Source organism: Leptosomus discolor, chromosome 5 (genome assembly GCF_034619465.1).
Source record: "Leptosomus discolor isolate bLepDis1 chromosome 5, bLepDis1.hap2, whole genome shotgun sequence".
NCBI lineage: Eukaryota > Metazoa > Chordata > Aves > Leptosomiformes > Leptosomidae > Leptosomus > Leptosomus discolor.
The window spans coordinates 44,530,443-44,557,860 of NC_141395.1; the positions used below are offsets into that span (position 1 = coordinate 44,530,443).

General features: G+C 41.3%; 2 protein-coding genes across 4 annotated transcripts in view; one reads left to right on the forward strand and one right to left on the reverse strand.

The window, feature by feature from the left end:
• The window catches only part of ARMC1 (armadillo repeat containing 1), a 40,609-nt gene extending 38,808 nt beyond the window's left edge, over nucleotides 1–1,801 (reverse strand). Inside the window, exon 1 of the mRNA XM_086465293.1 lies at nucleotides 1,716–1,801. The gene's annotated coding sequence lies outside the window, so the exon portion shown is untranslated. The remainder of the gene's footprint in view (nucleotides 1–1,715) is intronic.
• A 923-nt stretch (nucleotides 1,802–2,724) lies between these two features.
• On the forward strand, nucleotides 2,725–27,407 carry MTFR1 (mitochondrial fission regulator 1). 3 transcript variants are annotated; one of them, XM_086465198.1, is made up of 8 exons: nucleotides 2,725–2,757; nucleotides 6,321–6,463; nucleotides 9,841–9,939; nucleotides 15,372–15,490; nucleotides 21,924–22,159; nucleotides 23,942–24,188; nucleotides 24,365–24,533; nucleotides 26,156–27,407. In XM_086465198.1, exons 2-8 carry the CDS (start codon nucleotides 6,398–6,400, stop codon nucleotides 26,213–26,215), a joined length of 996 nt encoding a protein of 331 aa, XP_086321324.1. In that variant the 5' UTR covers nucleotides 2,725–2,757; nucleotides 6,321–6,397; the 3' UTR covers nucleotides 26,216–27,407. The 3 variants fall into 3 exon arrangements, with proteins under 3 accessions (XP_086321324.1, XP_086321326.1, XP_086321325.1); XM_086465200.1 differs by having other exon boundaries at nucleotides 2,739–2,753; XM_086465199.1 differs by lacking the exon at nucleotides 2,725–2,757 and adding an exon at nucleotides 2,762–2,783.
• Nucleotides 27,408–27,418: the final 11 nt, after the last annotated feature.

The window sequence follows — 27,418 nt, forward strand, 5'->3', positions numbered from 1 at the left end:
CCGCATCAAGAACAGTGAACATGAAGTTTTAATCTGGATCTATATACCAAATAACTAGTGTAATGTCATATTCGTTCAAAGGCAAAAAGGGTTTTAGAGGGTGGGTTTGTTTTTTTTCTTGTCACTAGCACCCTCTCAATAAAAAGAAAGCAAGCAAGTCACGCCTCACTCCAGCCAAAGTCCAAGCCATCAATTTCAAAGGAGACACATGCTAGCTTGAGAGTATCAGATTCTAGAGTTGTTTCATAAGGAATAAGTACCCAAGAGGCAACAAAAGCATAAATTTACTCAGAGAAAATGCTAAAAACTAGTGCAAAAAACTAGTTTCCTTCAAAAGACTGATTATGTGCCTCTGAAACTACTAAATGCTAACTGTGGTCCTGATGTTGCTGCTACCAACTCCTACAAGTAACTTTTCTTAAGGCATAAAAGCATGAGTAAATCCATATTGTTAATTTACATTAATGTCATTTTTCCATTGCATAAAAACAAAATAAATTAAATTTGTAAGCGATCACATTATTTTAACATAATTTCCCAAACAAATAATATTGTACAAACCACTGTATTGTATTCTTACTGAAGGCTGGCCTTTAAGCAACACAAATTAACCACACTCACAAAAAACCATAAATACACTTTTTTGTTATTATAACTTCTGACATTAAAAAAAAAAATCACTGTTAATCTCTAGGTCACTGGTCCTTCCTTCAGGAAAGTGTTAATGTGAAAAGCACATGCCAACGATTAGTCTTCAGGCTATTTTTCTTGACTATGACAAGTCCAAAAGAGATCAACTGGGAGACAGAGCAGCTCAATCACTAAACGATAATTTATTTTTCCAAAGCAGAGAACTCTAAATTAAAAAAAAAAAATCCCTGTTAAGTATTATTAATTACTTTCCATAGTTGGCAAAGGAACTTATTCAAAATTTAAGAATCAAGTCAGTTGTGGAGCTGCTGCTAACCAAAGTCTCTTAACTTTCACTTTTACATCCCAAGCACCAGATCATTCCTACAACTCTCTCCAGTCTGATCACCTTTTGCCTTTTTCCTTCTAATCTCCTGAAAAAGCATGAAGCCAAATTTTACACCACTCCTATTCTATTAGGCCACACTCGTGTCCTCCTCAGACCCTTCTCCCTCCCTCCTCAGCCACAACTGACGAGACAACTCAAGTCCTTACCTTCTCCATCACCTACAACCAATTGTATGAAAACCAGGACCCCCAGCATTTTTAATGCAAAAATAATTGAGCTGTTTTTAAAAAGTTTTAAGAAGTTATCTAGAAACTGGGGGCCTAACAGAAAAGTTACCAAGTATTGTCTCTTTTCTCCTCTTTGTAGCTTTGAAATCAAAACAACGGCACCGCAGATGTCTCTGACGATCTCCCTTTCTGCTCCGTGTCCTCACCGGGGCGACCCAGGAGAGGACCCACCACACCTTCACACCTTCGCTGTGACGCTGAGCGTTCCCTATGCGGCGGAGCTAATAGCCCAGCTGTGACAAGGCCTCGGGGCTCAACTCCCGGGTCGCTTCTCAAGCAGAGACAAAACCCTCCAGTGACCGGCTGACATGAGCTCCAGGACGTGGACAGAGAGAGCAGGCGGGACCTCCGCCGGCCTCACCACCTCCCTCTCATGGCCATCCCACCCTTCCCCTGCGTCCTCCGTTCCCACCTCCCGGCGCGGCCTGCTCTCTGCCCCAACCCCGTACCGTCGCAAAAGAGGTCGCCGCCGAGAAGCTCAGCCCTGTGCCCCCATCACCCGCGGGCGCCGCACGGCCTGAGGAAGGCAGCGTGAGGCGAGCGGCAAGCAGCGGTACCCGCCTCACACACACCAACCCCCAGGGCCCGCTCTGACCCCCCACCACGCCGCAACCCAATTGGCGCGGAGCCTTTCCGCCACTCACGGCGAGGTTTATTCCTGACGAGACGCGATTGGTTGCCGTCAGCTGCCCAGCCCTCCGGCAGCGGCTGCGCTGCACCCGCCGGGAGTTGCAGTGGGGAGGGGCAGCAGGGGCTCTCTGGGGGAGGGGCGGCGGGGGCACGGCCCCTCGCTCGGTTTCGGATTTTTTTTAGTAAGTTTTCTTCCGTGGGCGATCACGGTTCCGAACTCTCCTACGCCCCGCCAGGCCGCCTCGCAGCTCTGACTTCCAGACACTCCAAGGCGCCCCTCCCGTCCACAGTGACACTTGCTACCCTCTCCCGCACGCCTTAACGGGAGACAGCCGACCCCCGCGTCCCGCACCCCGCCAGCGAGCACCCTGAGTCACCGCTGGCGCTCCGGAGTAACGCCAGGAATCCTCCACCCTCCCCCGGCCAGGCCCCGAGCGCTTCCAACACGGGCAACTCCCGCACTCCAGGGCGGCCCACACACCACCGCCGGGTCCGTAACGCCCAGGAAGGGCCGCTGCCATTCCGCGCGAGCCGTGCCGAGAGACCCCAAAGGCACAGCCACCCCATCCCCACCGCTCCACCCCAGCCGAGCAACCACTAGCAGGTCCCCCGGGGCCCCTTCTTATTGGGGGGGGGGTAGGGGCGGAGGGGCGGGGTGTGGGGTGCCGCAGTCACGTGATCCGGCCATCTCCTTCGGGCCCGGTGGCTGCCGGGTAGGTCGCTGCGCCGCAGCGTCACGGAGGGCGTTCGAGGTCCCGCCTCCCGCGGGCGCGGTGACTATTGGTCGGGGTGGTGCCGGGGCGGTCGCGGATTGGCTGCCATGAGGGAGAGGGGAGTCGGGAGCTGCGGTGGAAGAAGTGGGTGAGAGAGCGCGGCCGCGGCGGACGGTTGGTGAGGCGAGGGCGGCGGGGCGGGTGGCGGCCCCTTCCGCGAAGGGGCCTGTGGGCCTGCCCTTCCTCCTGGCTAGCCCCTCTCGTTGCGCCTCATCCTGGGTTGGCGGTGCGTGAGGGGGAGCGCGACCCGGGCCTAGAGGCTGCTGCGCTTAGCCTGCGTCTCCCTGTCTGCTGCGGGCCGCCGCCGGGATGGGCAGCGCTGGCTCCGCTCTTCTGTCTCGGCCGGGACACCTCAGGCCGGGAGCCTTGTGTGCGTGGGTGCACGGGGGTGTCTTTCTGTGGGGTCTGCTCTCAGGAGCTCCCGAGTCGGCGCCAAGGGGAGGTCACGGCGGCCCCGCTCGTGTCTGCTGGTCCCGGCATGGAGCCGCCGCCTCCCGCTGCGAGCGTGGCAGCGCCGAGGGCCGATCGTGGGCAGGGCAGGGGACGGCCTTGCGAAGGTGCGGTGCTTGCCCTTCCCGGAGGAGCAGAGCACTCTGGAAATGGCTCGGGGTGGTGTTGAGCTGTCGTTTCTGCAGGCAAGCTGACCAAAACTGAAACTCTTTTACGTTGCTGTGCTGGGAGTGACAGGTCACAGGAAATCATATAAATAAAAGATGGTCTGGAGAAGTTTGAGGGGAGTTTAAGGAGGCTTTAAAATGCAGAGGTAGCATATAGAGGGAAAAGGAGCCTTGTCTTAACGGGTCTGGTGCTTATTTTCCTTTTCTGTAAACTTACGATGCCTACTTTGTGTACCTTTAGTGATACTGCTGCTGTGCTTAGGTTCATCTGCAATTCTCATTAATAGGTGACTTGCTAGGTGCTTGGTTTTATTTTGTTTAACAAGCTGTTGAAATTCCAGATACTGAGTGTGAGTAGAGTTTGAGTGCTGACATCAACTATAGTGTATTGATCTGTGTCTGATAGCGTCAGCAAGACTTCATTAATATTTACACGGTGTCCTCGGACAGCCATAGTCTGTAGTTCTTGTGAAGGCAAGACTTACGAAGATTAAATGAAGAGGAGATAATTCTGTCTTCCGATACCCACTGTTTTTTGCCTAGGTGATAAAAAAGAAGGAAGCTGAGTTTTCTGCACATCAGCTCTAAAAGTTCCAGTTAACTACTGCTGAATCAAAATTATTTTCTTCATAGAGGTCACTAGCTGAAGTATGGTTGCTGTGTCGGAACTCAACATTGTTACAAAGAGATATTTTGTGGGGGACAAAGTGAATGTTTTAAGTGCTTTTTCAGACCAATACACCCTTTTGTTAATAAAATTTGCATGCTTTTGTTTCCCAAAGATGGACTGGCATTCACAGCAATGACTAGGGAGGTCTGTCTGTCTGGCAGGAAAGTGTAGGTTATGGTTATGTCTGTATAGTATAATACCATATGCTTTAGAGATGTAGAAGGATTTAACTTACCTCTCCATGGTATCATATTGCACCGTGTAGGCGTAATCTCCACTGAGCAAAGGCTTTTGACTAAACTAGTGTTGAAACATGAATTTTTTTGTTTTCCATCCTTAGTTGGCGAGATATGGTTAACATGGGTGAGATGTGATGAGTATGGTTTTGCACTTTGAGGTATATATGATTGGGCTATATTTTTAAGAAAGCTTTAGCAACTTCTATTGCACGTATGTATTTTAATTATAATATTTCAATTCTTACATTAAATTTCATGCTGAATTAGCTTAGATAAGCCCTTGATTGTCTCTGTAGTATTCACTGACTTTTACCTCTGTGTGTCTTTCCAAATAGGTGCTTCTGAAAGTAGTAGGGCACTTCATTATTTATGACTTCCAAGCCAAAAAGTAGACCTCTGTTATTTGGCTGTGTGTGATCTCTGCCAAATACTTACTTTACTTCTAACTGGTCTGTGCTGATTTGGGAGAGGGTCTAGTCCTTTATGAGAAGATCCTTCCTGCCTGTTTGGCCAGATATGATGCCAAATCTAATATGAGGCATGTAGAAACACTTGTATTATTCCAGTTTTAAAAACACAGCAGGTGCAATGTGATCAAAGATCCACACAGTCCATATGGTAGCTTGTCTAAGGGAAGAATAACAGATGCCTAAAGAAAGAATAGATCAAGTAGATGGTAATGCTTCCCTAATAGACTTTTCCAGCTTTCTGTAAAGAAGGCCATGACTTATTTATTACATACAACAGTAGCTTATATTCATGGCTGTTTGGTAGGTAGCCCATTATTCTTCCCTATTGTTTTTCATACGACAATTGCAGTTTCCATTCTAATCTCATGGTGGTTGGTTCACTTTTTTTTTAATAACTTTTTAAATCTTATATTTTCATTATTCTTCCTTTAGCTGATAGATTAGTAGTTTCTTCCTAGTTTATTCAGAAAATAGGAGATGTCTTTTACTTTCTGTGGTGATGAGAAACTAGTATCAACTTTTTTTTTTTAAACCTGTCTGAAGAAAAATAACTCTAGAGTTGCACTGTTCTTGCCAAGTTTCCACAAGATGCAGGTTATTACTAAGAAACTGTAAACTGTTGAATAAAACATTTGTAATGGAAACAGTAATGGTTTCACTGTAGTGCTTGCGGGCACTTTCAAGCAGCATGGCTTTTTCATCTCATGACTTTCAAACTTCCCAAGTACCTGTTCCCTGCTGCTACATTGCTTTCGTCATTGCTGCATTGCTCTGTGTGTGTATATATATATATATATTTCATACACTTGTGTGTCTGTATATATATGTGTGTGTATATATATAGTGGCTTCAGCAACACAGTTGTTCATACTACAAATACGTTGTTCCAGGTTGTTCAACAGTGTTCTTTCTAGCCTGGTACACAAAACCAAGTGTAAACCTAAATCTATGGCTTTGGTTTTAGTGGCATGTACTTCTCAGTGGCATCTGAGTGTTCTAACGGTCAAAGAAAAACTACACTATTTTCACTTAAGGAGCAATAAAAACATCTTGATTTAAGTGAGTGGTAGTACATAGAAATAGATGGAATTTGAAATCTCTCCAACTTTATAAATAGCTTGAACAATTTCAGGTCATCTATGCTATTTCCTGTCATTATCTTGCATTAGTCATTTTTCAGGTTTCTTTCGTTGTGGGAAAAAGAAGGGAACGACTAAGCTGTCAGAAAATGTGAATGAAGAGAGGTGATGAGCTTTCTATAGTTTGCTCCTGCATAGAAATGAGTTTTAGATAGGAGTATGGCCCTTTAATCTTAGTCCTATTCCCCAGATGCAGGCATTCAGTAGTGTTTGGTGCTCACTTAGAGTTGTTGAATGCCATTGTTTGTCCAGGCTCAAGCAAGCAATCATTTCCCCAGCTTTTGAATTGTTAACTTTGCAACAGCTTTGATTTCTTAAAAAAATGGCACTACTAAACAGTCTTTGTCACCTGTATTAAGCGAGTGCCTATGCTTTGCAGCACTAGGAATTGTTGTCACCTAACATGTCTCATTTTCAGTAACTTTCTAAAGCTTGTTTTTTAAGAATACATGTAGCAGTTTACTTCTTTATACATTCCACAACATGCGTCTAAAATGCTTATGTTTCTCGTTTCAGAAGTACTATGGAACCTTTGCGGCCCTGTAGGTTTGGAAGGCTTAAATCCGAGTTTGGAAAGGCTTTTCCCATTCCAGATGATTTGCTGGCTTAAGTGCTTAATTAGGATGGCTTTTGAACAAGTTGGATTAAACATGGAATCAGTAAGTGTTTCAAATGTGCTTTATGCTTTCAGAAGATCAAATACAGAAAGCACTTCATATATTTTAGTTTGTGCTTACCTATTCCAGGAGAACACTCTGAGTATCCTCAATACTTGTATGATTCTGCATTGCCAAAGAAGTATGACGTTTACTCTTTGGACACTGAAGTATTGAGTAATATATGTGTTAAAAATGCTGTTCCTTCTAGCTGTAATAACAAACCATTTACTTCATAAACACTGCTTTTTGTGCTGGACATCTATGTGTGTTTTGAAGCTGAAGGAAGATTTTTAACAGAATTTTAACAGTAATGTTTATTCTTAAAAAATCATATTTCTTTACTGTTACCTTGAAGATATGAAAAGGCTCATGAAAGTGAGATGATAATAATTGTGCTATATTTACCTCTCCTGAAGGTGTTACAGTACATGAGAGCAATGTGGCTGTGTTCTTTATTGGGGAAACAGAGGAATGTGCATGCATAGTCCTCCTCTTGGAGGAAAGTGTATATAGAGTTTTCTGAATGCTTAGCAGAGAGAGAGAGATCTGCTACAAATGAACTACTTTGTCATGGGGACCTTTAGGAAGCTGTTTTGAGTGCAAGTGTTGACCTCAATGCAGTAATCCGTTTAAGTTGTTGAAATATTTTAATGTTTTAACAATGCAGAAATCCATAACAGCTGTGTGCAGTACTTAGAAGTGCAGTTCTTACTCTGGATTATTGTAGTGGAACCTTTTATCAATCTTGGGAATATACGGAGAGCAAAATGTTTGTACATTGTAAATTAAAATTACCAATAAGAACCTGTACTTTAGGATTTTATCTGGACTTTGATCTGAGATTTCATGCAGTGTAACTGTGAAAATTCAAAGTATGAGAATTTACGGGACTACCATGGATGTTGTGGTGGTCATTGTCAGCAATATCTTTCAGCCTAAATAGCAGGGGGGAACAGTTTTTAATCTTCTTTCCCCCCATTCTCTACTTATATCAAGTTTGTGATAATGCAGTTACATTTCCCAATGTCAGCTGTTCTGGACAACAGCAAACCACAGATGCAGTAAGAGGGTATGACTAAGTAATATTTTGCAGACTTGCTCTGCCAGTGGTTCAAGTCAACAAGAAGTTACGTGAATGTGGGTAGAGCAGTGCTAAGACTTTAGTAGCTCAGCTGAGCAGTGTGCTGGCTTTATTTGTATACCTTAAGGCACAGCTTGCATGCAGTTTTCTGAAAATATTGTCCCAGCATATCTTGAATTACCAAAATTGAGTCATCAGAAGTTTGGTGCACCAAAACACTGTTGTTGAACAAGGGCGTTTGGGCACCAAATATTTTTGAGGATCTGGGTGCTACATCTTGTCTGTGGTCTTAGCAATCTCTAAAGAAGTTTTGCTACTTGTTTAAAATGCACTGCACTTACGTTGGTAATACAGCATGTAGTCTAGGCTCTTTTGCTGTTGTGGAAGTAATTCTGTAATTAATTAAGCCTTCCCTTGACTTCTATTATTTTTTCCAATGCCACATTGCTTTGAGACTGTCACCAACAGTTCTGCTTCTAACATCAGAATCTATTGTGAATAGTGAGGCTGAGTTACTGTGGGACTGTTTGTCAGTGCCTTTTTCTTGAAGGGTACTGATCCACCTGCTATTTGCTCAGACATACAGGTAAGCAATAATGTGATAGTCACAAATGTGGGGTCTTTCTTTCACAAGTCCAAAATGCAGAATCAATAGAGTGCTCTGCATTGAAAAAAAAATGTGTTCAAACTTAGTGGCATATTAAGCAAGAGAATGTATATTTCATAGAATGGAAGAAATGGGTCTGAGTGGATTAATGGCAAAGTTGCAGCTCTGGTGTGAGGATCTAGCATAGCATATGTGCAGTGCACATTTATTTTCTCAGAATTTATGCATTCCTATAAAGGTAGAAGGAGGAAAGATACTTGTGTAGAAGCAGGCAAAATGTTTGTGTGACGTTTCTGAGATACTGTTATCTGGGGATAAATACCCTGGAGCATAAATTTGTCTTTTTAATAGAACCTTCAAAATCTAAGAGTAGTGATCTTTGCTTAGTAGGTTAAAATGTTATTCAGCTGTGTGTTGTAAAACTTCCACAGCTGCACTACACTGATCACACAGACGATATTGCTATGCCTGATGAGGGTTGTTTCAGTATTAATAGCATGGATTTTATCTACTTTTTCTTTGTTGGGCAACCTTCTTACAGGATGTTGAGTTTGCGTGAAGCTATGATCCTTTAAAAACTAAGGTCTGAGTAGTAAATTCATATCTACAGCCATAAGTAAATACTAGCCAAGTTTTTAAAATAACCATACAGTGTTCTAATTGTTTACTAACAATATACTCAGTGTTAGAGTCTTCCCGTTATTCTTTTAATCTTTGTGTTGGTTTTGTTGCTTCTTCCTGTGCTGAAATCATTCCTGCTTCTCTCTGGGTTTGATGTTTGTGGGTTTTTTTTTTTTGCTTCTGTTCTGGCTCATTTTGTAGTATATTCCTAGGATTAAAGTCACATTTTATTTCGTACAACTATGGTAAATAGTAGAGCAAACGTTCCTGTCATTAAGTATGACACAAGAAAGCAAATTCAATCCCCGTTGAAAAAATGTAGAAAAAAATCTGAATTACAGATTTCCAGTTTCGATGAAGCCAGGTGTGTTGAGGTGCTGTGGGCAATATTCTCTAGGTGAATGTTTTTTTGGGTTGGTTTTTATTTTTTTAGGACAACATTTCATTCTTGTATTTCTTTTCTCCCTTTTACTTTTCTTTGCTCTTTAATTTCACAGTTACATTTTCATGCTTATACTAACTAATAGTTATGTTTATTAAGACTGATAGACACTGTTCCTGTGGTAGAAGAGCTCTTAATTAAAAAAGAAAAAAGATATTTTGGGAAATGTAGAATTACATAACTTTATGGATTTTTTCATGATTGAGTGGCTTTTCTCAAAACCCCTTAAAAAGAGGTGTCTGACCCAATGAAGATTCTTTGTCTTGAAAAATGGACAAATTATGCTCTTGAAGATGCTTACAGCTGTTCTTGTAACTCCTGCTGTTACCTGATTTATTGCTTTGAATTTAAACTTAATGCAAAGGCTGTCTTGAACTTAAACAGCCACAGCTATGTTGTAATGAGAAAACCAAATTTTTTGCCAATTCAGGTATAGACTGTAAGAAGTTCACTGATACAAATATCAGTGTGTGTGTGTATATATATATTATATTTTATTCTAGCATGAAAGGAATAACTTTAAATACGTTTAGCACAAGCATGGTATGGAAGGATAAAGGAAAACTATTCCAATATGATAGAAAAATTAGTTACCTAACACCTGGCTTTTTTTCCTTCCTATCTAGGTGCTTTGGTCAAGCAAGCCTTATGGTTCATCTCGAAGTATTGTAAGAAAAATTGGTAGTAACCTCTCTCTTATACAGTGTCCAAGAGTTCGGTTTCAGGTAGGTGTTCACAACAGTTTAGAATACATGTTTCACTGTACTGATAAAGGGATTTGCTCTTGCATCAAAAGATTTTAAGCAAATATCCCATTCATTTAAATAAATCACTAGAGGCTTTGTAAAAGCAGAATATGATAAATCAGGCAGGAGAATTAGCTTACTTTACCTCTTCACACTTTCAGATTTTTTCCAAATAGGATTTTTCAGCTTCTGTACTGCCTAAAACCTGAATCCATGTTGCTGTAACACACGTAATGAAACTTGAAACAAATTTTTTTCCTAAGGAAATTGGAACTTCTAAAATGATGCAATATGATATTAAAAAGTTATTCTTGGAAAAAATTATATTCATAAAAGAGAAAAATTTTGAAACTTCTTTCTATAAACAGTACTTATAAGCTATGCTTAAGAGGCATGTAAAGATGAACAGTGTTACTTAAAAATATTTGGGAAAATACACAACTTTATCAGCGAGTGAAAAACTAGTTTACAAGATGACGAGTACCCTGTTTGCCTTTGTTTTAAATCCAAGGCTAGCACTGTATAGGTGAAAGGGAAGCATCAGTTCTGTGCAGCTTTCTGACTTGTCTGCTTTTAACTTCATCTGCATGTGGTGGGAGGGTAAAAGCTTAAGGAGGAGAAAACCGTTGCTTTTTATAACAAGTCTTTCAGGAGCAGATGGGAAACTGGAAGCTGTTACATGTAATCTCTTCAACTCTGTGTGTCTTAGGGATAGGGGATGGGTATAGAATTGGAGAAGCTTGGTGTTTGAAACTCAAGCTGAGAGGAATATTTCTTGGGCTGAGCAAGGGTGGGGAATGTAGAGACGAATGTTGAGAATCATCACCCACACTAAGACAAGCTGATTTCCACACAGCTAAATTTTTTGCTGTTTAAATTAGTTTCTTTAGCTTACATGAAATGTATGAAAATATTTAGACTTGAAATTATAGTAGCAAAATCAGATAGTTCAGGTTACTAGAGAAGCGTTTTTGGTGTGATAGTAAAAGCCCTGCTGACATTTTGCCTCTCTAAATAATGACATTGAGAAACTAGGGGGGCAACTGATGTCCCACTGCTAGCTTGGTGAAACTTAAATAAAATGTGTACATTGTGGGGGTGGGGATTTGTGCAGGTGAGAAGGACACAAGATGCCATGCTGGATTTAAACCTTTGGATATATAATTAATAGAAGTTATGCCAGCAATAAGGCTCACTGTGCCTGAGATTTGAAAGGAAGTGAAGCCCTCCTATAATGTGGCTGATTTTATGTACTGTAAAGGGCATACAAGGGAAGATGATGCTCATTTGCAGATAGCTAGCCAAATACTGCCTTCTCTTAATAAGGTACATAAAAGACGACATTTCTGGTTTATGTTCTTGCAAAGTGCTGTAAGATGCGCTTGGGGAATCTGTTCCTGAATATTTTTAGTGTTGAAATAAAAATATGTATATGTCTTCATCTGAATTCTGTGTTAGAATAAATAAAATATTTGTCTTTTTTTCCTCTTAAAGACACATTCAGGCAGCTTCGCATAGATTTTATGCACGCTAAGTAGAAACATTCATCTTCTATTAGATGAAAGGAAAGGATGCTAAAAATAGAAGTACGATTAGAGTTGATTGAATTAGAAATACAAATTTCAAAATTTGAGCCTTGAAACACATTAAAATTTATGTGGTTTATGCAGGCGTTAAACTGCTGAACATGTAAAAGTGTGATGCTAAGATCTGTTTTTTGTGTCTTTACCTCAGCGTTAAGATTCTATGGTGAAGTTCAATACTGGATCATTTTTATGCTGTTGCAACTGATGCTTTCCTATAGCTGTCTCTTCCTCTTTCTTTCTTGCCAGCTTTAGCTATACTATGAACGGACCATACAGTGAACCTTGCTGTAAGTCACTTTATTTAAAAACCAAAGCAAACCTTCCTTGCCTCATCTGACGGTGCATGTATATCATCAGTGTTTCTAACTTTGTGTAAGAGCACAGACTTTCCACAGGTCTTCATTTTCCTGATGATAAATGGATAAGAGATACTGAAAGAATATCTCTGTTATGTTCATTCTTTCTTCTCTTCTAACATGCTATTGTTCAGCTAGTCTGAAGAAAAAGAGTGGTAGCCTAACATTTTGATTTTTGTAGTCTACTAACTGTTGTAGTCTCTATGGATCTTGCCATAGTCAACATCTAAATTAATTGCTAAACACTGCTTAAGTATTTAGTAAGTGGTGGCAGAGCTTAGTCTATATGGCATGAACAAATTAAAATGGTTCATATAGTTCTTTTGTATGTCATGTTGTTTAGGTTTATGTTCTTTAGGAGAAAATAAAGTTAAACTTACCAATATAGCCTAGGTAGATTCAACCAAACCTGCAATACTGCCTCTCAAGATAGTATCCTTCAGCTACAGCATCTCTTGTCCTGTTGGTCTGATAGAAACCTGATAACTCAGTAGAAGTCTCCAAAGGAATTGGGGTGTGTGTAGGAAACATCAGAATTTACTGGGCTAATTTGAAAAATCCTAGCAAGTTTGTCTTATTTGAATAAATATTTCTAAATGTTTACTACCTGAATGTGTTAGTAATTTGAAATTAGAGTTTTTATTCTATCCTTAAATGTATAAAAATATTTCTTCTACTTTCCACTTCCTGGAGCAAACAAAAAGGAATGATCCTGCTTTGACACCCTCCTAAACAGTGTTTCTGTAGTAGAGTGGCTATCAAGTTTGCCTAACGCGCAAAAGGTCCCTCTTTTGAAACTGGGTGGAAACGCTGGTTAGGGTGGCTCTTTGGGAGTTGGACTCGATGATTCTTTACGGGTTCCTTCCAACTCGAGGTATTCTATGATTCTGTGCTATCAGCCAAAACAGTACAGGGTGTGTAGTCTTTTCTTCAGAAATTTGTAGAGTAATGGCTCTGAAACCCACAGGTGTGTATGTGTGTGTGCAGCATACAGGCACTCTAAAATAGGAAAAAAAAGCTTGTGAAGGAAGAAGCGGGGGAAGCAACTACGTAGTTTCCAGAGAAAGCAAAGCAGGCTTCTTTCACTGTTTCATTCAGTTCCACCATCCAGTAGAACTGGGCCTCTGTTTTCAGCTCTCTGTTCTCCATATCAGGTGCTGGCAGAGCAGTTGTCCAAGTTTTCTTCAGTTGAGATTGGCTGGAGGAGTAGAGTAGTCACAGAGTTTAGACATCATTGTACAGACAGGTGAAGGTTTTAAGAGACGGATGTTGGCTTTTAACCTTTAAATTGAATTAAAAATCTTGCATTAACTTGAAATTTGAAATCCACTGTTGTTTTTAGGGATAGAGAAAAGAAACATCTGTATATGGGATAGCAAGCAGATTCTGTTTACATACAAATACAAATAAAAAAGAAGAAACTTGCATCATAACATAACGGAAGGCTTGCTACTAAATGTTGGATTCAAAGTTATTTATTTCACAATGCAGGAAAGCTGGCAGTGGTAAATGCATTCCTTACAGTTGAGTTATAAAATTATTTTTGATGCAAGTATGTGTAGTGCCTTTATTTAAATGTGGCTTCAATCTTTTCATCGTAATAGTTCCTCATGTGGCCATTAGCATCGGGAAAATCTGTATCATCTGCAATAAGTGCCTAATGCATTATGGATTTTTTAAATTGCCATTAACAGTAATGCAGATGCTGTGGTCATGAAAATTTCTTTTTATTTTAAAAAAGAAAAAAGACAAGGAAACATCAAACAATGAAAAATCCTAACATGCAATATAGTATTCTCTAGACTGTTTTAAAGAGAGGCAGACTGTGATGGTATTAGGCAAACTGTTAATGTGATAAACATATTACCATCTGTGCTGATGCTACCTGGAAAAAACCCTGTTGTTTCCAAATGATCTGATGGTGCCAATACACACTCCTGGGACCTGTGATAAAAGCTCACATACAAGTTGCGAGAGTGTGAGGTGAAGATGACTAATCTTGTTTTCCAAAGCTGTTTGTAACAACTCCTGGGGAAAAAACAACCCCAAACCCACAACTTCTATCTTCCTGGGATTTGTATAGCAAAGGCTACAACTAAAATATCTGTGGATGTTCTTCAGAAATCGTTTTCCCTCATCCAGACTGTCGTCCTGCAGGTCAGCAGGATAGGTCTGCTACAAATTCAGGTTAATGCTAACATTTCATAGTTGCAGCTGCATAATACTTTCCTCTTACAGAGGTGAGTTGCCTTGAAAATTGACCTAATTGCTAATACGTTGGATCCAAGCTGTCTTCACAGACTGTTACATACGACCACCATCTCTGTCAGTATTATGAGCTGCTGGGCCACTACCAGCAGCAGGCAGCACTTAGGCAGCTGCAACAACTCATGTAAATTTGGCCTGTGGATTGTATGTAATACAAGCAGAAGAGGTGGCATAGTTGCATTGGAGATAAGTAACTCAAGGTGACAGACTGAGCAGAAGAAATTACTGAAAGATGTTTCAGTAGCTTTTATCTGCTAAGATACTGAGACCAGGCTGCTGAGTAGTCCAGTGACTGAGTACACGTGCCCTTGTCTACAAGCATCCAGCATTTCAAAGTAGATTTGAAACCATTTTGTATAGTTGTGTCTATGAAGCATGTATTGATGGTCAAAACAATTTTTCAAGTTTCCATTCAGGTCACTTAACTGTAAATCTAAGAAAGGTTCCAGTCTCTGGAGCCTCTCTTACCTTTGGCTTCAAACAGCTATAAAGCTAATGGCAGAACCATGCTGGAAAATGGTCAGGTTTTTTGGCATACTGTAAATAAGATTGTTAGCAAATAGTGTATTCTGTTATGGTTGCATCCTACCTCTCACTCAAAGTCTTTGTGATTCCTGAGCTAGTAGAAATGGCTTTTTGCCCTTTTTTTTTTTTTCCTTCCTCCTGGGTAATTTACACATCTTTATTCTTGTACAGAAATTCAGGAAGTTGTAGGGGAAGGGAAACACACTTCAACATAATTTCCCTTTCAAAAGAATACTAAATGAGAGCAAAAGGCTTAAGAAGTACTAGTACCCTTAATGTTTTTTTAAAATGTCTTTTAAAAGTAGTGGTCATGAATATAAGTTAAAAATGTATTATTTGAGAAAATGTAGCAAACTACTTAAGAATGTTGATGTTTGTCTTTAAGGTAACAATTTGCACCGGATTTTTAGTGTTCAGTAGTGTTATGTGATAATATATGTAGTTACCTGTGAACCTCTGTAAAGTGTTCAGCAGATGAGATTGAATAGTTTGAAGTCAGTGAAATGGTTCTGGACCAAGCCCAGGACAGAAATAAGTGTGCTCAGTCTACAGATGTGTTTCATGCATGTATGTGTTAATAGTTACATGTAGCCTCACTAAAAGTATTGGTAAAATAACTGTGACTTGGGCTGGGAATAGTGACTCTAAACCATTCAATCTTGTCTTAAAAATTTAGCTTACTTCTCATGCCACAGAAGGAAACCATCCTAATGAACTCAGAGAAGATGCAGTGGCCTCCTTTGCAGATGTGGGATGGGTTGCTCAAGAAGAAGGTGAAGTCTCTACAAGGCTCAGGTATGCTCCTCAAATCTTCTCTGAAATTCTGAAATGAGAGGAAGAAACATATTTTCTCTCCAGTGAGAATCTGCTGTGCATTGCAATTTATGGAGAGCACTTGAATGCTGGGAGAAGAGAAAGGAAAGAGTGACAGGAAAGGTAGGGTCTGGAAAAGAAGTAGTAGAGGTTAGACTAACAGGATTATGAATGAAAGTAGTTTGAGAACATATGGGAGATTTGCTTTATATGAGGAAGGCTGTGTTTTGTATTTACTTTAATTATTGCAAAGAATTGCATGTGACAGCTTCAAGCAAACTTGTCCCCACAAAAATGTCTGCTGTGGTATTGCACAATTGCTAACACTGATTCTCCAGTTTTCTTGAGATTTTCATTAATATGGGGTGGTGCACTGTACAGCCTCTTAATTAGCAGCAGTGGTCATTCTGACAATCCAATAATTTGCATATTGTTTTTCACCTTTCTGGTTAAGGCTCTGCAGTCTGGTAAAGACAATTGAAAAATTACAGTTTATATTTTGTCTTTAATGTTCTTAAAGAAAACTGGCAGGGAAGCATATGAGCGCCTGTGTCCAGAATGATGGGAGAGGTACTATTGTGTTGGACCAAAAGTACGACATAGCACTGTAACTAGATGAAATGGCTTGGCTGAAGTGATCCAAGTTTTCTGTTCCAGCCTACCCAAACTGCTGCTCAGACTAGCCAGAAACAAAGGTCCAGTTCTGTAGTGCAGAGGAAGTTTTTCTTCTAAACAAACTAACCTTCCAGAGAAAGGCACAGACTACTGGCTTCAGAGATTACTGGAGGATACTGTTCTTAATTTTGAAAGCACAAAATGGGTTAGTAATGACCTAGATGCCCGCCAACATTACTTGCCACAGCATTCTGGCACTGCCACATTAATTTCACAAACTCAGAGAGGAGTCACAGAAACACATGCTTGTTTGGGAAACACTATTTGTAAAGGCTGTTTGATGCGAAGGAGATCAGCTGGCCAATACTACTTTTTGTTTGCATGGAAATATTTTGTTTAAGGATTGAACTGTAAAGCTATTTTAATGGTGTCATGGTTTGAGCCTACCCACCTGGCTCCAAAAGCACCTCACAGCCGCTCACTCACCCCTGCCCCATTCCCTGAGGGGCAGGGAGGAAAAAATGCAACCAAAAAGGGTTGAGGGTTGAGACACAGGACAGGGAGGGCTCACTCACCAGTTATGGTCACGAGCAAAAGACAGACTCAACTTGGGGATAACAACACACATTTAATACAAAACAACCACCACTGTCAAGGAGAATGAGATACAACCAGGTCTTAAATACAACACACACAACAACCCCCACCCCTCTGGTCTTCCCGGGCTCAGCTCTGCTACCCCTTCCCCCCCAGCAGCGCAGGGGGCAGCGAATGGGGGTTACAGTCAGTCCAGCACAAGATGTCTCCGCTGCTCCTTCCTCCTCAGGGAGAGAGGTCCTCGCAGCCCTCCCCTGCCCCACCATGGGGTCCCTCTCACGGCAGACAGCCCTCCACCAGCTGCTCCAATGCGAGTCCTTCCCGCGGGGCCGCAGCTCCCCAGAACCCCCCAGCGCGGGTCCCTCCCGGGGCTGCCGCCCTCCCACCGACGGGCGGCTCCAGCGCGGCCGGAGTCACGGCTGCTCCGGGCCCGGTCCCTGCTCCTCCGGCCCGGGGCCCTCCGCGGGCTGCGGGGCGACCTCTGGGCCACCGCTGATCTCCAGGGGCTGTAGGGGAATCTTTGCATCAGCACATCTCCCCTTCTCCTTCCTCACTGACCTGGCTGTCTGCAGGGCTCTCTCCTATCCCCCTTCGCTCACCAACACACACAAAACAAAAGCAGACAACAACTGCTTTCACTCTTAAATAATTATTCGCAGAGGTGCCATTGGTCTGACCTTGGCCAGAGGCGGGTCTGAAATTAGAGCCGGGGGAGCTTCTCGCAGCCTCTTACAGCAGCCACCTCAGCTCCCTCCCCCACTGCCAAAACCCCACCAGACACCAAACCACCAGAAATTAAAACAACATGGAGAATAGTTTTTTGGAGCTTCAAAGAACCTATTATGAAAGATGAAGGACTTGCATATTTGCTGGGACATCTGCATGTCAAAGGGGGAAAGATGGATGTGGGATGAGACTAAAATAGTCCTGCAAATATATAGCGACCTTAAGGCAAACAGCTTATAATGGAGCCTAGTGAGTGAATTACTTAGCAAGTATGAGTATTTCAGTGTGCACCGTATGTCTGTGCATAGTATTATGTAGTGGAGCTAGTATGCATTAGGTGTTTTCCAGGCATTTGAAATTCTGTTTCGACAAGATCACATAGGTGTTACTGTGAAAATATATATTCACTGTATAATTCAGTAAACAGTCTTGCAGACATAGTTTTTTCTGTGAATGCAGTTTTATAGGGGAAGCAACTAAACAACAAACCATTTTCCCCCTAACGCTAGTGCGACCAGTAGTGACAATTTGGGCATAATATTTTTCCACAATGCTAGATTTCAATCAAGACATTGCCTTAAAACACCATTACTGCTCTAGGCAGAAAATACCCTTTGCTGTTTAGCTATTCTGCTCTTGTAAAGAGTCGGTAGAAGGCAGGCTTTAGAGGGAAGTGACCACTGGCTCCTTCCACCTTACATATTTAGGGAGAGCAAGGAGATGGCTGCTATAGGAAGCATCTTGTTCTCTTCTCAGCTTTAGTTGCTCTCTATTCCTCTCTAGATAACACCACCTAAATTTTGGCATCCTTGATAATATTCAATTCTGCTTGATCAGATTTCTCTAAGTTGTGCCGATGTTTTCTGTCAGTATCATGGAAGGCTCAAATGTGTATCTAATCCCGGATTGAGGTGGTCGGAGCACAGGGCTTGTTCTAGCCTTAAGTCTTGGCTCTTGCTTTAAGTCTAGCACAACTGCAGATCTAGAGTAGTTTAACCCATGGATCCAGAGCAATGCGGCTCTTAAGCTGTATTAGTCTAGAGCCATGCTATACATTTTGAAAAGTCCTATCGCTAGCCACTGTTCTTACTCTCATGTTTGAATAAATAATGGAATCCTGACCTGCCTGAGAAGTTTGGGGATTGAAGTTAAGGAGGATTGAGGAGTTAAGTGCACGGTCATATTTTGCAGTTATAATGTTTAATGATAATCATAGAACCATAGAATGGTTTGGGTTGGAAGGGACCTTAAAGATCATCTAGTTCCAACCCCCCCACCATGGGCAGGGACGCCTTCTACTAGACCAGGTTGCTCCAAGTCCCATTCAGCCTGGCCTTGAACACTGCCAGGGAGGGGGCAGCCACAGCTCCTCTGGGCAACCAGTGTCTCACCACCCTCACAGTGAAGAATTTCTTCCTTACAACTAATGTAAATCTACCCTCTTTCAGTGTGAAACTGCTACCCCTTGTCCTATCACTAACCTCCCTGATAAAAGAGTCCCTCCCCACCTTTCCTGTAAGGCCCCCTTTAAGCACTGGAAGGCTGCTCTAAGGTCTCCCCAGAGCCTTCTTTTCTCCAGGATGAACAACCCCAACTCTCTCAGCCTGTCCTCATACAGAAGATGCTCCAGCCCCTTGAACATCTTTATGGCCCTCCTCTGGACCTGGTCAAGCAGGTCCATGTCTTTCCTGTGCTGGGGGCCCCAGAGCTGAACACATTACTGTAGGTGGGGTTTCACCAGAGCAGAGTAGAGGGGGAGAATCACCACACTTCTCTTGATGTAGCCCAGGATGCGATTGGCTTTCTGGCCTGCAAGCGCACATTGCTGGCTCATGTTGAGTTTTTCATCCACCAGCATCCCCAGGTCCTTCTCTGCAGGGCTGCTCTAGATCCACTCATCGCCCAGCCTGTGTCTGCTTGGGATTGCCCCGACCCAGGTGCAGGACCTTGCACTTGGCCTTGTTGAACCTCATGAGGTTCACACGGGTCCACCTCTCCAGCCTGTCCAGGTCCCTCTGGATGGCCTCCCTTCCCTCCAGCATGTCAACTTCACCACACAGCTTGGTGTCGTCAGCAAACTTGCTGAGGGTGAGCGCAGTCCCACTGTCTTACGTTGCCGACAAAGATGTTAAACAGCACGGGTTCCATTACCAGCCCCTGAGGAATGCCACTCGTCACTGGGCTCCACTCAGACATTGAGCCGTTGACCATGACTCTTACTGTGCAACCATCTAGGCAGTTCCTGATCCACTGAATGGTTCATCTGTCAAATATGTTTCTCCAATTTAGAGCCAAGGATGTCATGTGGGACAGCATCAAACACCTTACACAAGTCCAGGTAGATTACATCAGTTGCTCTTCCCTTATCCGCCAATGCTGTAACTCCATCATAGAAGGCCACCAGATTTGTCAGGCACGATTTGCCATTTGTGAAGCCATGTGGGCTGTCACCAGTCACCTCTTTATTTTCCATATGCCCTAGCATAGTTTCCAGGAGGATCTGCTCCATGATCTTCCTGGGCACAGGTGAGACTGACTGGCCTGTAGTTCCCCAGGTCTTCCTTTTTTCCCTTTTTGAAAATGGGGGCTGTGTCGTGGTTGGGACGGTACACGACAAGAATATATATATATGAAGGCAGTCTTTATTAAGTTACAAAAAGCCAAGATGGCAGAGAGGCGCAGCAGGAAAAGCATACCCTTTTATCACCTTTCTTATCTGTCCACTGGTTCATGCACTAAGGCTGCTAAAATGATTCGCTCAATAGCTCTGTCCATTCGCCTCTATTCACATACTGGTTGGCTGGAGCTCCAACTGTATTTCCCACTTCATCTACTGTTCTCTTGGCCAATTTCTGCTCTGTGGTATTCACTTGTTTAGTCTCTTCTTGCTCAGTCTCTTATCACTTCTTCAGGCCTGTTTACAACATTCTTCATCCACTTCTTTCATCTTCTTGTGGGTATACTGGGATGCTGTTGAGGCCAATTTCATCTTCCTCAGTCAGGCTGTCCCCGACAGGGCTGTGCTTTCCCTTTTCCAGTTGGTTGGAACTGCCAGACTGCCACAGCTTCTCAAAGATGATGGAGAGTGGCTTAGCAAAAAAATCCCTCAGGACCTGCAGATGCATCTCATCTGGTCCCATGGACTTGCACCTTCAGGTTCCTTAGATGGTCTCAAATCTGATCCTTTCCTACAGTGGGTGGTTCTTCATTCTGCTAGCCCCTGCCTTTGCACTCTTTGACTTGGGCAGTGTGGCTGGAGCACTTACCAGTGAAGATTGAAGCAAAAAAGTCGTTGAGTACCTCAGCTTCTCCATATCCTGGGTAGCCAGGTCTCCCATTCCCTTCTGGAGAGGGCCCACATCCCTAGTATTCCTTTTGTCAGTGATGTACCTATAGAAGCTTTTCCTGTTACCCTTGATGTTCCTGGCCAGGTTTAATTCTATTGGGGGCCTTGGCTTTCCTGATCCGATCCCTGGCTGCTTGGACAATTTCTCTGTATTCCTCAATTATAATTGTTTGCATTCACCCTTATCAGCTCTACTTACAGAATCATAGACTGGTTTGGGTTGGAAGGGACCTGTAAAGGTCATCTAGTCCAACCCCCCATCCCTACAATGAGCAGCGACATCTTCAGCTAGATCAGATTGCTCAGATACTCGAGATAAACTGTTTAAAAATGTTAGGGTCTTCAGTGAATATAACCTTTTGTAAGTGCTTAGTTGACCACAGATGCTCAGTAATGTCTCAGTGTTTAACATAGCCTGAGCTTCAGAATGTAGGAAAAGGAGGCAATAGAGTTGCATTTTCTTGCTCTTGTGAGAAAGAGGAGGGAAGCTTATGGACATTTTGAAACTGCATGAAGTTTTCTTCATTATAGTTTTATTTATTGTGTTAGAAAACTAGATACAACACCCTTTCCCCTTTACTGATAAGCAGCTTCTGTGTCACTAAGCTGTTTCATGTACTCCATACTCCCAACACTGCTAAACTGGAGGACTGTCCCTTCAGAAGTCCAAAAAGTACAAAAACATTCCGTGGAACTAAGAAACTCTTCTTTCTTCTTCAAAGGAATCAGCTACAAGTGACTATTTGCAGCCTATGGGGGAAAAAAATGGTAGCATTTGGGCAAAAATTAAAAATTAAATCTCAATGCCAACAAAAAAATACAATAGGTGTGAGGCAGAGAAATAGGTTGGAGGTGAGGGGGAATGTATTCCTTTTTTTCTCCTGAAATCAAGGCTTCCACAAAAAGCTTGCTAGGGGGAATGAAGAAATACACCTAGTGATGTAAACAGAAAGGATGTGAAACTCTTTTAGTTACTTTAAGCTATATAATGTCTTGGTGGAAGCAATTTCTGTGAAGACAATTTTGAAGTCAGGCCTTCAACTTGTATTCCTGGCTTGCATATAACGTTGCTTTAGTTTTTATCTGTTACAAAGCCTTGAAAAAAGGAATCTTGTGATATTTTTGTTACAGGTCAGAAGTTTGGTCAAAATCACCCCAGCCTCTTGTAGGTGTACTACATCATTCTGGAAAGTCCCCATGCAGACAAACGTCCTTAAACCCATTGGAAGAAGAACCAGTTTCCAGGAGCACAGTGAATGCAAATGAAGAAGCTCTGCAAAAGATCAGTGCTCTAGAAAATGAACTAGCCACTTTAAGAGCACAAATAGCCAAAATTGTAATCTTGCAAGAACAGAGCCTGACAGCAGGTATTAAATTTGCTGTACTCTTAGCAAAAATAATGTGATAATTCATTTTTGTGAGATACTGCAACATGAACACTTCTCCATATCGTTTTGGTTCACTTGGTAGACAGACGTGGCATACTAGCTGATGGATACAGAATAGGTCTTAAAGAGATGAGACCTGCCAGATTTTCTGTATTTTCTAGTATTCTAAAAGTCTTTATGTTTGTGTGACAGTCTGCCAGAATTCTGAATCTGTGGATGACTAAAGAAGTATTAAACAGCTTTCAGACCAAAGCTCATGATAAACATGGTGACTTAAACCAAACTAAAAGAACGTAACTTAATTACTAACACTTAAGTCTTCCCATCCAGTAATGAAATAGGCTTTTTGATATCATGAAGTAATCATACAAGATGCCAGTTATGCTTTTGGAATATGTAATGCACATTTCAAGGTTATGAAATAAATAACAGAAAAGGAGATTGTTTACTGGAATCATCTCTGGGATCAGACACATTGTCCAGATAGAACCAAAAGTGGTGCAGCCTTTCTGGTAGTAAACAGAACTATACTTTTCCTGAGTTTCTTTCTCCTCTTTTCCTCACCTCTGCCTGCCTTCTAGTTCTAAGTCTACCATCTCCAAAGATGAGTGGGAGATGGCTTTTGTTGACTACAGACTACAGCCATTCCGTTTTCACTCTTTCCTAAGGTCACTTAGCAAGTACAGTTTTGCCTAATTTTATGTATAAAATCTTATTTGATTCTTCAGATGCTCTTGTTTAGTTTTTGGCTGTGAACGGATAACCATTACTTTATTTTTCCTTAACTGTTTGTACTCAAAACTATGAAAGTTTTAAAGATCACATGGTTTCACTCTGGAATTGCAATTATTGGGGGGGGTTTGTGAAATAACTAATAACTTATTTTTCATCGTTTTCCCTTTACCTCTATTTATTATGAAAATTAAATTTTATCTTTACCTCCCTCTTCTGGTAGAATATGGTAATGACACTGTGTGTACATCTACACGTGTACAGAGTAGGCTCCTCTATTATCTATATATGTACCTTTACACACTTCATACTCCGAACTTCAAAACTCTGGTTTGATCTGGTTTTGCTGATTTCTTTAAAGGTGCATTTGAGCAGAGGTTTCTTCATTTATTTGTCAAGTTATTACTGCTATTGTATTTATAACATCAATTTTTACCTAAAGAGTACGGGGAACTCAAAATCAAGATTATCACGAGAATGTCTGTCTTCTGACGTGATTTGCTGGCCTAAAAGTCCTTAACCTCATAAAGCTGGAATAAACTTCAATTTAAGCATTATTTGAGCTGTGAAAGTTACATTCAGAATTCTTGTATGGTAATTTCTTATTTGGGATGATGAGTAGAAAGAAACACTGATCACATGGCAGATTGTAGGTGACTTCCAGCTCAGTACCTGCCTCTCGGAAGAAAGTGAAATACTGGTAACAGTAGGAGCAGAACAGAACAAAAAGACATCATGATGTGCATCCCATTGCAGCAGAGACATGAATGCACCTAGAATTTGAGCTGGCAATTCAAAGAACACTTCTCACTCTTTGAGAAGGATTTTTATGTGGCATTTCAGTTGAGTCTACTTCAGTGATTTAGGAATGAAGAATTGTGATAATCTAAAGAAGGCAAAGGGAGGCAATTGAAACTATTAAGCTATTACAGTGATATTCTTACCCAAGTGTTTGTGATGCTGTAAATGCTGATGATGTAAAGGGGATTAACAGCTGAACTGATGCGTAATGTATGTTTTTATTTGTAGTTAGGTCAAGTCCGGTTGCTTCAGCTGCTGTCCCTGTTGTATTGCCACCACCTCCTCCTCCACCACCACTCCCTCCCCCAGGTCTACCACAGAGTATGTCTGCAATTGAGCTCATTAAAGAAAGGAAAAACAAAAAAACAAACTCTGGACAGAATCTGACTGAAAATGGGCCAGAGAAGTCTGAAATACCAAGCATGCTAGAAATCCTCAAAGACATGAACAGTGTGAAACTACGCTCAGTGAAAAGGTAATAAATAAATATCAGTGTGTTAACATTTGCCTTAATGATTTGTTTTTATGACTCAGAACTATTTCAAGGTGAGGCAGATCCTGATGAAACATCTGACAAACAGAATGCAAAAGCATTCACAACTTCTGAAGCTTTGTTTTGGTCTATGTTAATGCTTCTCATTTTCTTTTTAGATCATCAGAAGGTACAAAATCTAAAGTGTCTGACCCTACAGATCCTGCAGCTTTAATAGCAGAAGCGCTCAAAAAGAAATTTGCTTATAGATACCAAAATGACAGCCAAAGTGAAACACAAAAAGTGATTCCAAAGACTGAAACAAACACAAAGACTGAGGTAGTGCTGGTGAGTATTGTGATTCTGAACACATGCCTGGACTAAATTGTAGTTGTCATGAAAGGCAACGTATGTCTTCGGGCCAACATCTGTAAATACCTACAAGTTAGCATCCCTGACCACAAAACCCTATGAAGTACTGCTGATATGCTAGGATTTGTGGTAATCACATGTTTTTAGTATCAGGTCTTAAGATTGTGTACTCTTTTGGACCTAGGTTTAAAAAGCCCTGTTACAGTTCTTTTAGTTTTTTTAAACAAAAATCTTTTCTGTTGCCACGAGCATGGTATTCTGAAAACTCAATTCCTAAGGGCTCACACCAGAACCAAATCTCAACTGAGTTTGCCTGTTATTGCCAACCTTAACCATTCCGATAGCGCATGAGAAAATTCGAAGCAAGATCCTGAAACATGTCAGCCATTCCTAAGAATGCAGAAAGCAAGTTGTTCAGAACGCCTGCTGGATCTTCGTATAAGGGGTTTCTTCTAGTTGGAAATGTTGAGTAAATACAAGCGGTTTCTTTATATTGTGAGAATGTTAAAATGAAATTGTATTTAAAATCCATGTCATGGTGCAAGGTAATGGCTTTGTTTATTTCAGATTGATTTGAAATTGAAGTGTAAGGGGTTTTTAAGCAGTGAATGTTCAAGATGCAAGTTCCTAGCAATATACACTTACTTACCAAACAGGTCTGTATAGATCAGTTTGTCAGTAAGCAACCCTTGAAGCCTTGTTGCTCGAGAACCAGAGAGGAAGAGTACAGAGTTATTTTTCCCTTTGTGGGTTTGGAAAAAATGCACATAAAGCTCCGAAAGCTGACTGCACTCTCAGTTCAGTTCTGAGGAAAATAAGATTCCCAAGCCACAAACCTCAGAACTTCAGAATATAATGTTGACTGACTTGCCTTCAGATTTGGGCCTTTATGGTATACTCCTGTAATGTTCAGGCTGTTGTTCTTCACTGAAAGGCTAGATATTCCCTAAGAATCAGTCACTTTTTTTTTTTCCCCAGCATCTCTGGGGCTTTCAGGAAAACAATGTGAGTTGGCAATGTTTTATTCATACATGGGTTTCGTGACTTTCCAAGTTTGAAATTTACAGTCCATCTTTGGAGATTTAAGGATCATCAAGCCCTTAAAAGCTAAGAAAATTGAAGGTTTTACTTCGTGAAATGATAGAATGTTGATCCATAAGGAGCTAATAAACATCTGTCATCAGTAACTTACCGGTTACTTTGCTAGATCAGTCCTTGTATGATAGTTTTTAAGAGGACTTGCACAAAAATGCAGGATAAGAGAAAGAACAGAGACTGCCGCTAGAGCAGTTGGTTGTAAACTTCTAAAGGTAACTGCATCTATCTTCTTATTTTGCTGTGGGAGAGTGAACTATTTCTAGTGAGAGCTGCTCCAGCAGATGGTTAGCTGGAGCTGCCTCACCTGAGCTATTTCAGCTGATTGCTGACACAAGTTTCCCTTTACTTCATGGCTATGAAGTGGGTGAAATCCACATCCGATGGATAAAGGAAATTACCTCTCCCCAAGTTCTAGTTTTACTTACAACCTGGATGGATAATAGTTCAACTAGGTTTCTGCTGAAAGCAGTATCTGAACTTGTTTCTGGTTTCCTTCTCAGTTTGGACCGCACATGCTGAAGTCTACAGGAAAAATGAAGACTTTAATTGAAAAATCTTAATGTATTAAGATTACTACGCAAGAGACTAAGCTGTTTGTTCTGAAATCTGTTATGTTACAAATAGCACTAGCACTGAGTGGTCTCTTTACAACAGAGGAAAAAGCCTAATGTGAAACATAGAATTGAGGCACTAAACATGTTTGTATGTGATTTATCAAGGGGAATAAATTTGACCAATATACTCAGTTATTAATTTTGTATTCAAACCTGCCTTTCTGCTCAGACTTACGCGGTGGTTTTAGTTTATTAACACTAAATTACATATATGACATTCTTTGTGCATAACTGACCACCTTAAAAAATCGTGTACATGTTAATAATGATAGTGATACACCCTTAAGTTACTATCAGTTACTTGAGCTCTAACTGTAACTTGCACTAAATGTTTAGTTTGATACTGAATTTTTCATGTCAAAGTCTTTCTTTTAAACATAATTTTAGCAAATTTTTAGCCCAAAGAAAACCTGCTTCCTGCTGAAAGAAAGTGAAGACTTGAATCTGCTGCAGAGGCCACCTGGTATGGAACATTTTAAGTAGTAGCACATTTTTGTGCAGGGTTTGGTTTTGTTTGTTTGTTTGCTTCAAATGACCTTGCAAGAGTAAGACAGCAAAACCTACTTGTATCATCCTATGGCCAACATAAAGAGTGCATAACAAGTGGGTAAATCACGCTGTGCAAGCCTCTGAGAACAGGTAGTCCAATGATTTTGAAATAACCAGTAGATAGCAGCAGGGTCAAATAAAATGAAGCCACAGTTTGCGCTGACTGTAGAGGAGCATAAAAAAAGCTGAATCTGGGTATTTCTGGTGTTGTAAGTTGATCTGGCTGCTGGAAGAAATACAAGTGCCTCTTGGAGCTTCTGTTTTCTAGGGGAAAAAAAAAAGCAGCACTTAAAGACAGCTGAATGGCTCTGACGAGGTTACTGAGGATGACTGAAACTTTGCTGCTTATAACTGGAATGTAGATTGTACAATCAAGGAGGCTGTTTTCTGGTGTGAAACTTCAAATGGTATTAACATGTACACAGCCTAACTGCCTTCCAAAATGGTCTGCCATCAGTCTTACTGTTGGGCCATTAAATCTGTGTTCTTTTAAATGCCTTTAAAATACCCTTTTCAGTTAATTTTGGTTTCAAGTTTTGTATTTAATGCTCTATTGCCTCTATATAAAATTAAAAGCAGTTAAAATAAACATTGCGTTAT

Bases quoted from the DNA above. Each gene is read 5' to 3' on its own strand.
- MTFR1 (XM_086465198.1), top strand. From the start codon at position 6,398: ATGATTTGCTGGCTTAAGTGCTTAATTAGGATGGCTTTTGAACAAGTT. The intron at 9,940-15,371 runs GTAGGTGTTCAC...TTAAAAATTTAG, and splicing joins GTCCAAGAGTTCGGTTTCAG to CTTACTTCTCATGCCACAGA. The intron at 24,189-24,364 runs GTAATAAATAAA...TTTTCTTTTTAG, and splicing joins AAACTACGCTCAGTGAAAAG to ATCATCAGAAGGTACAAAAT.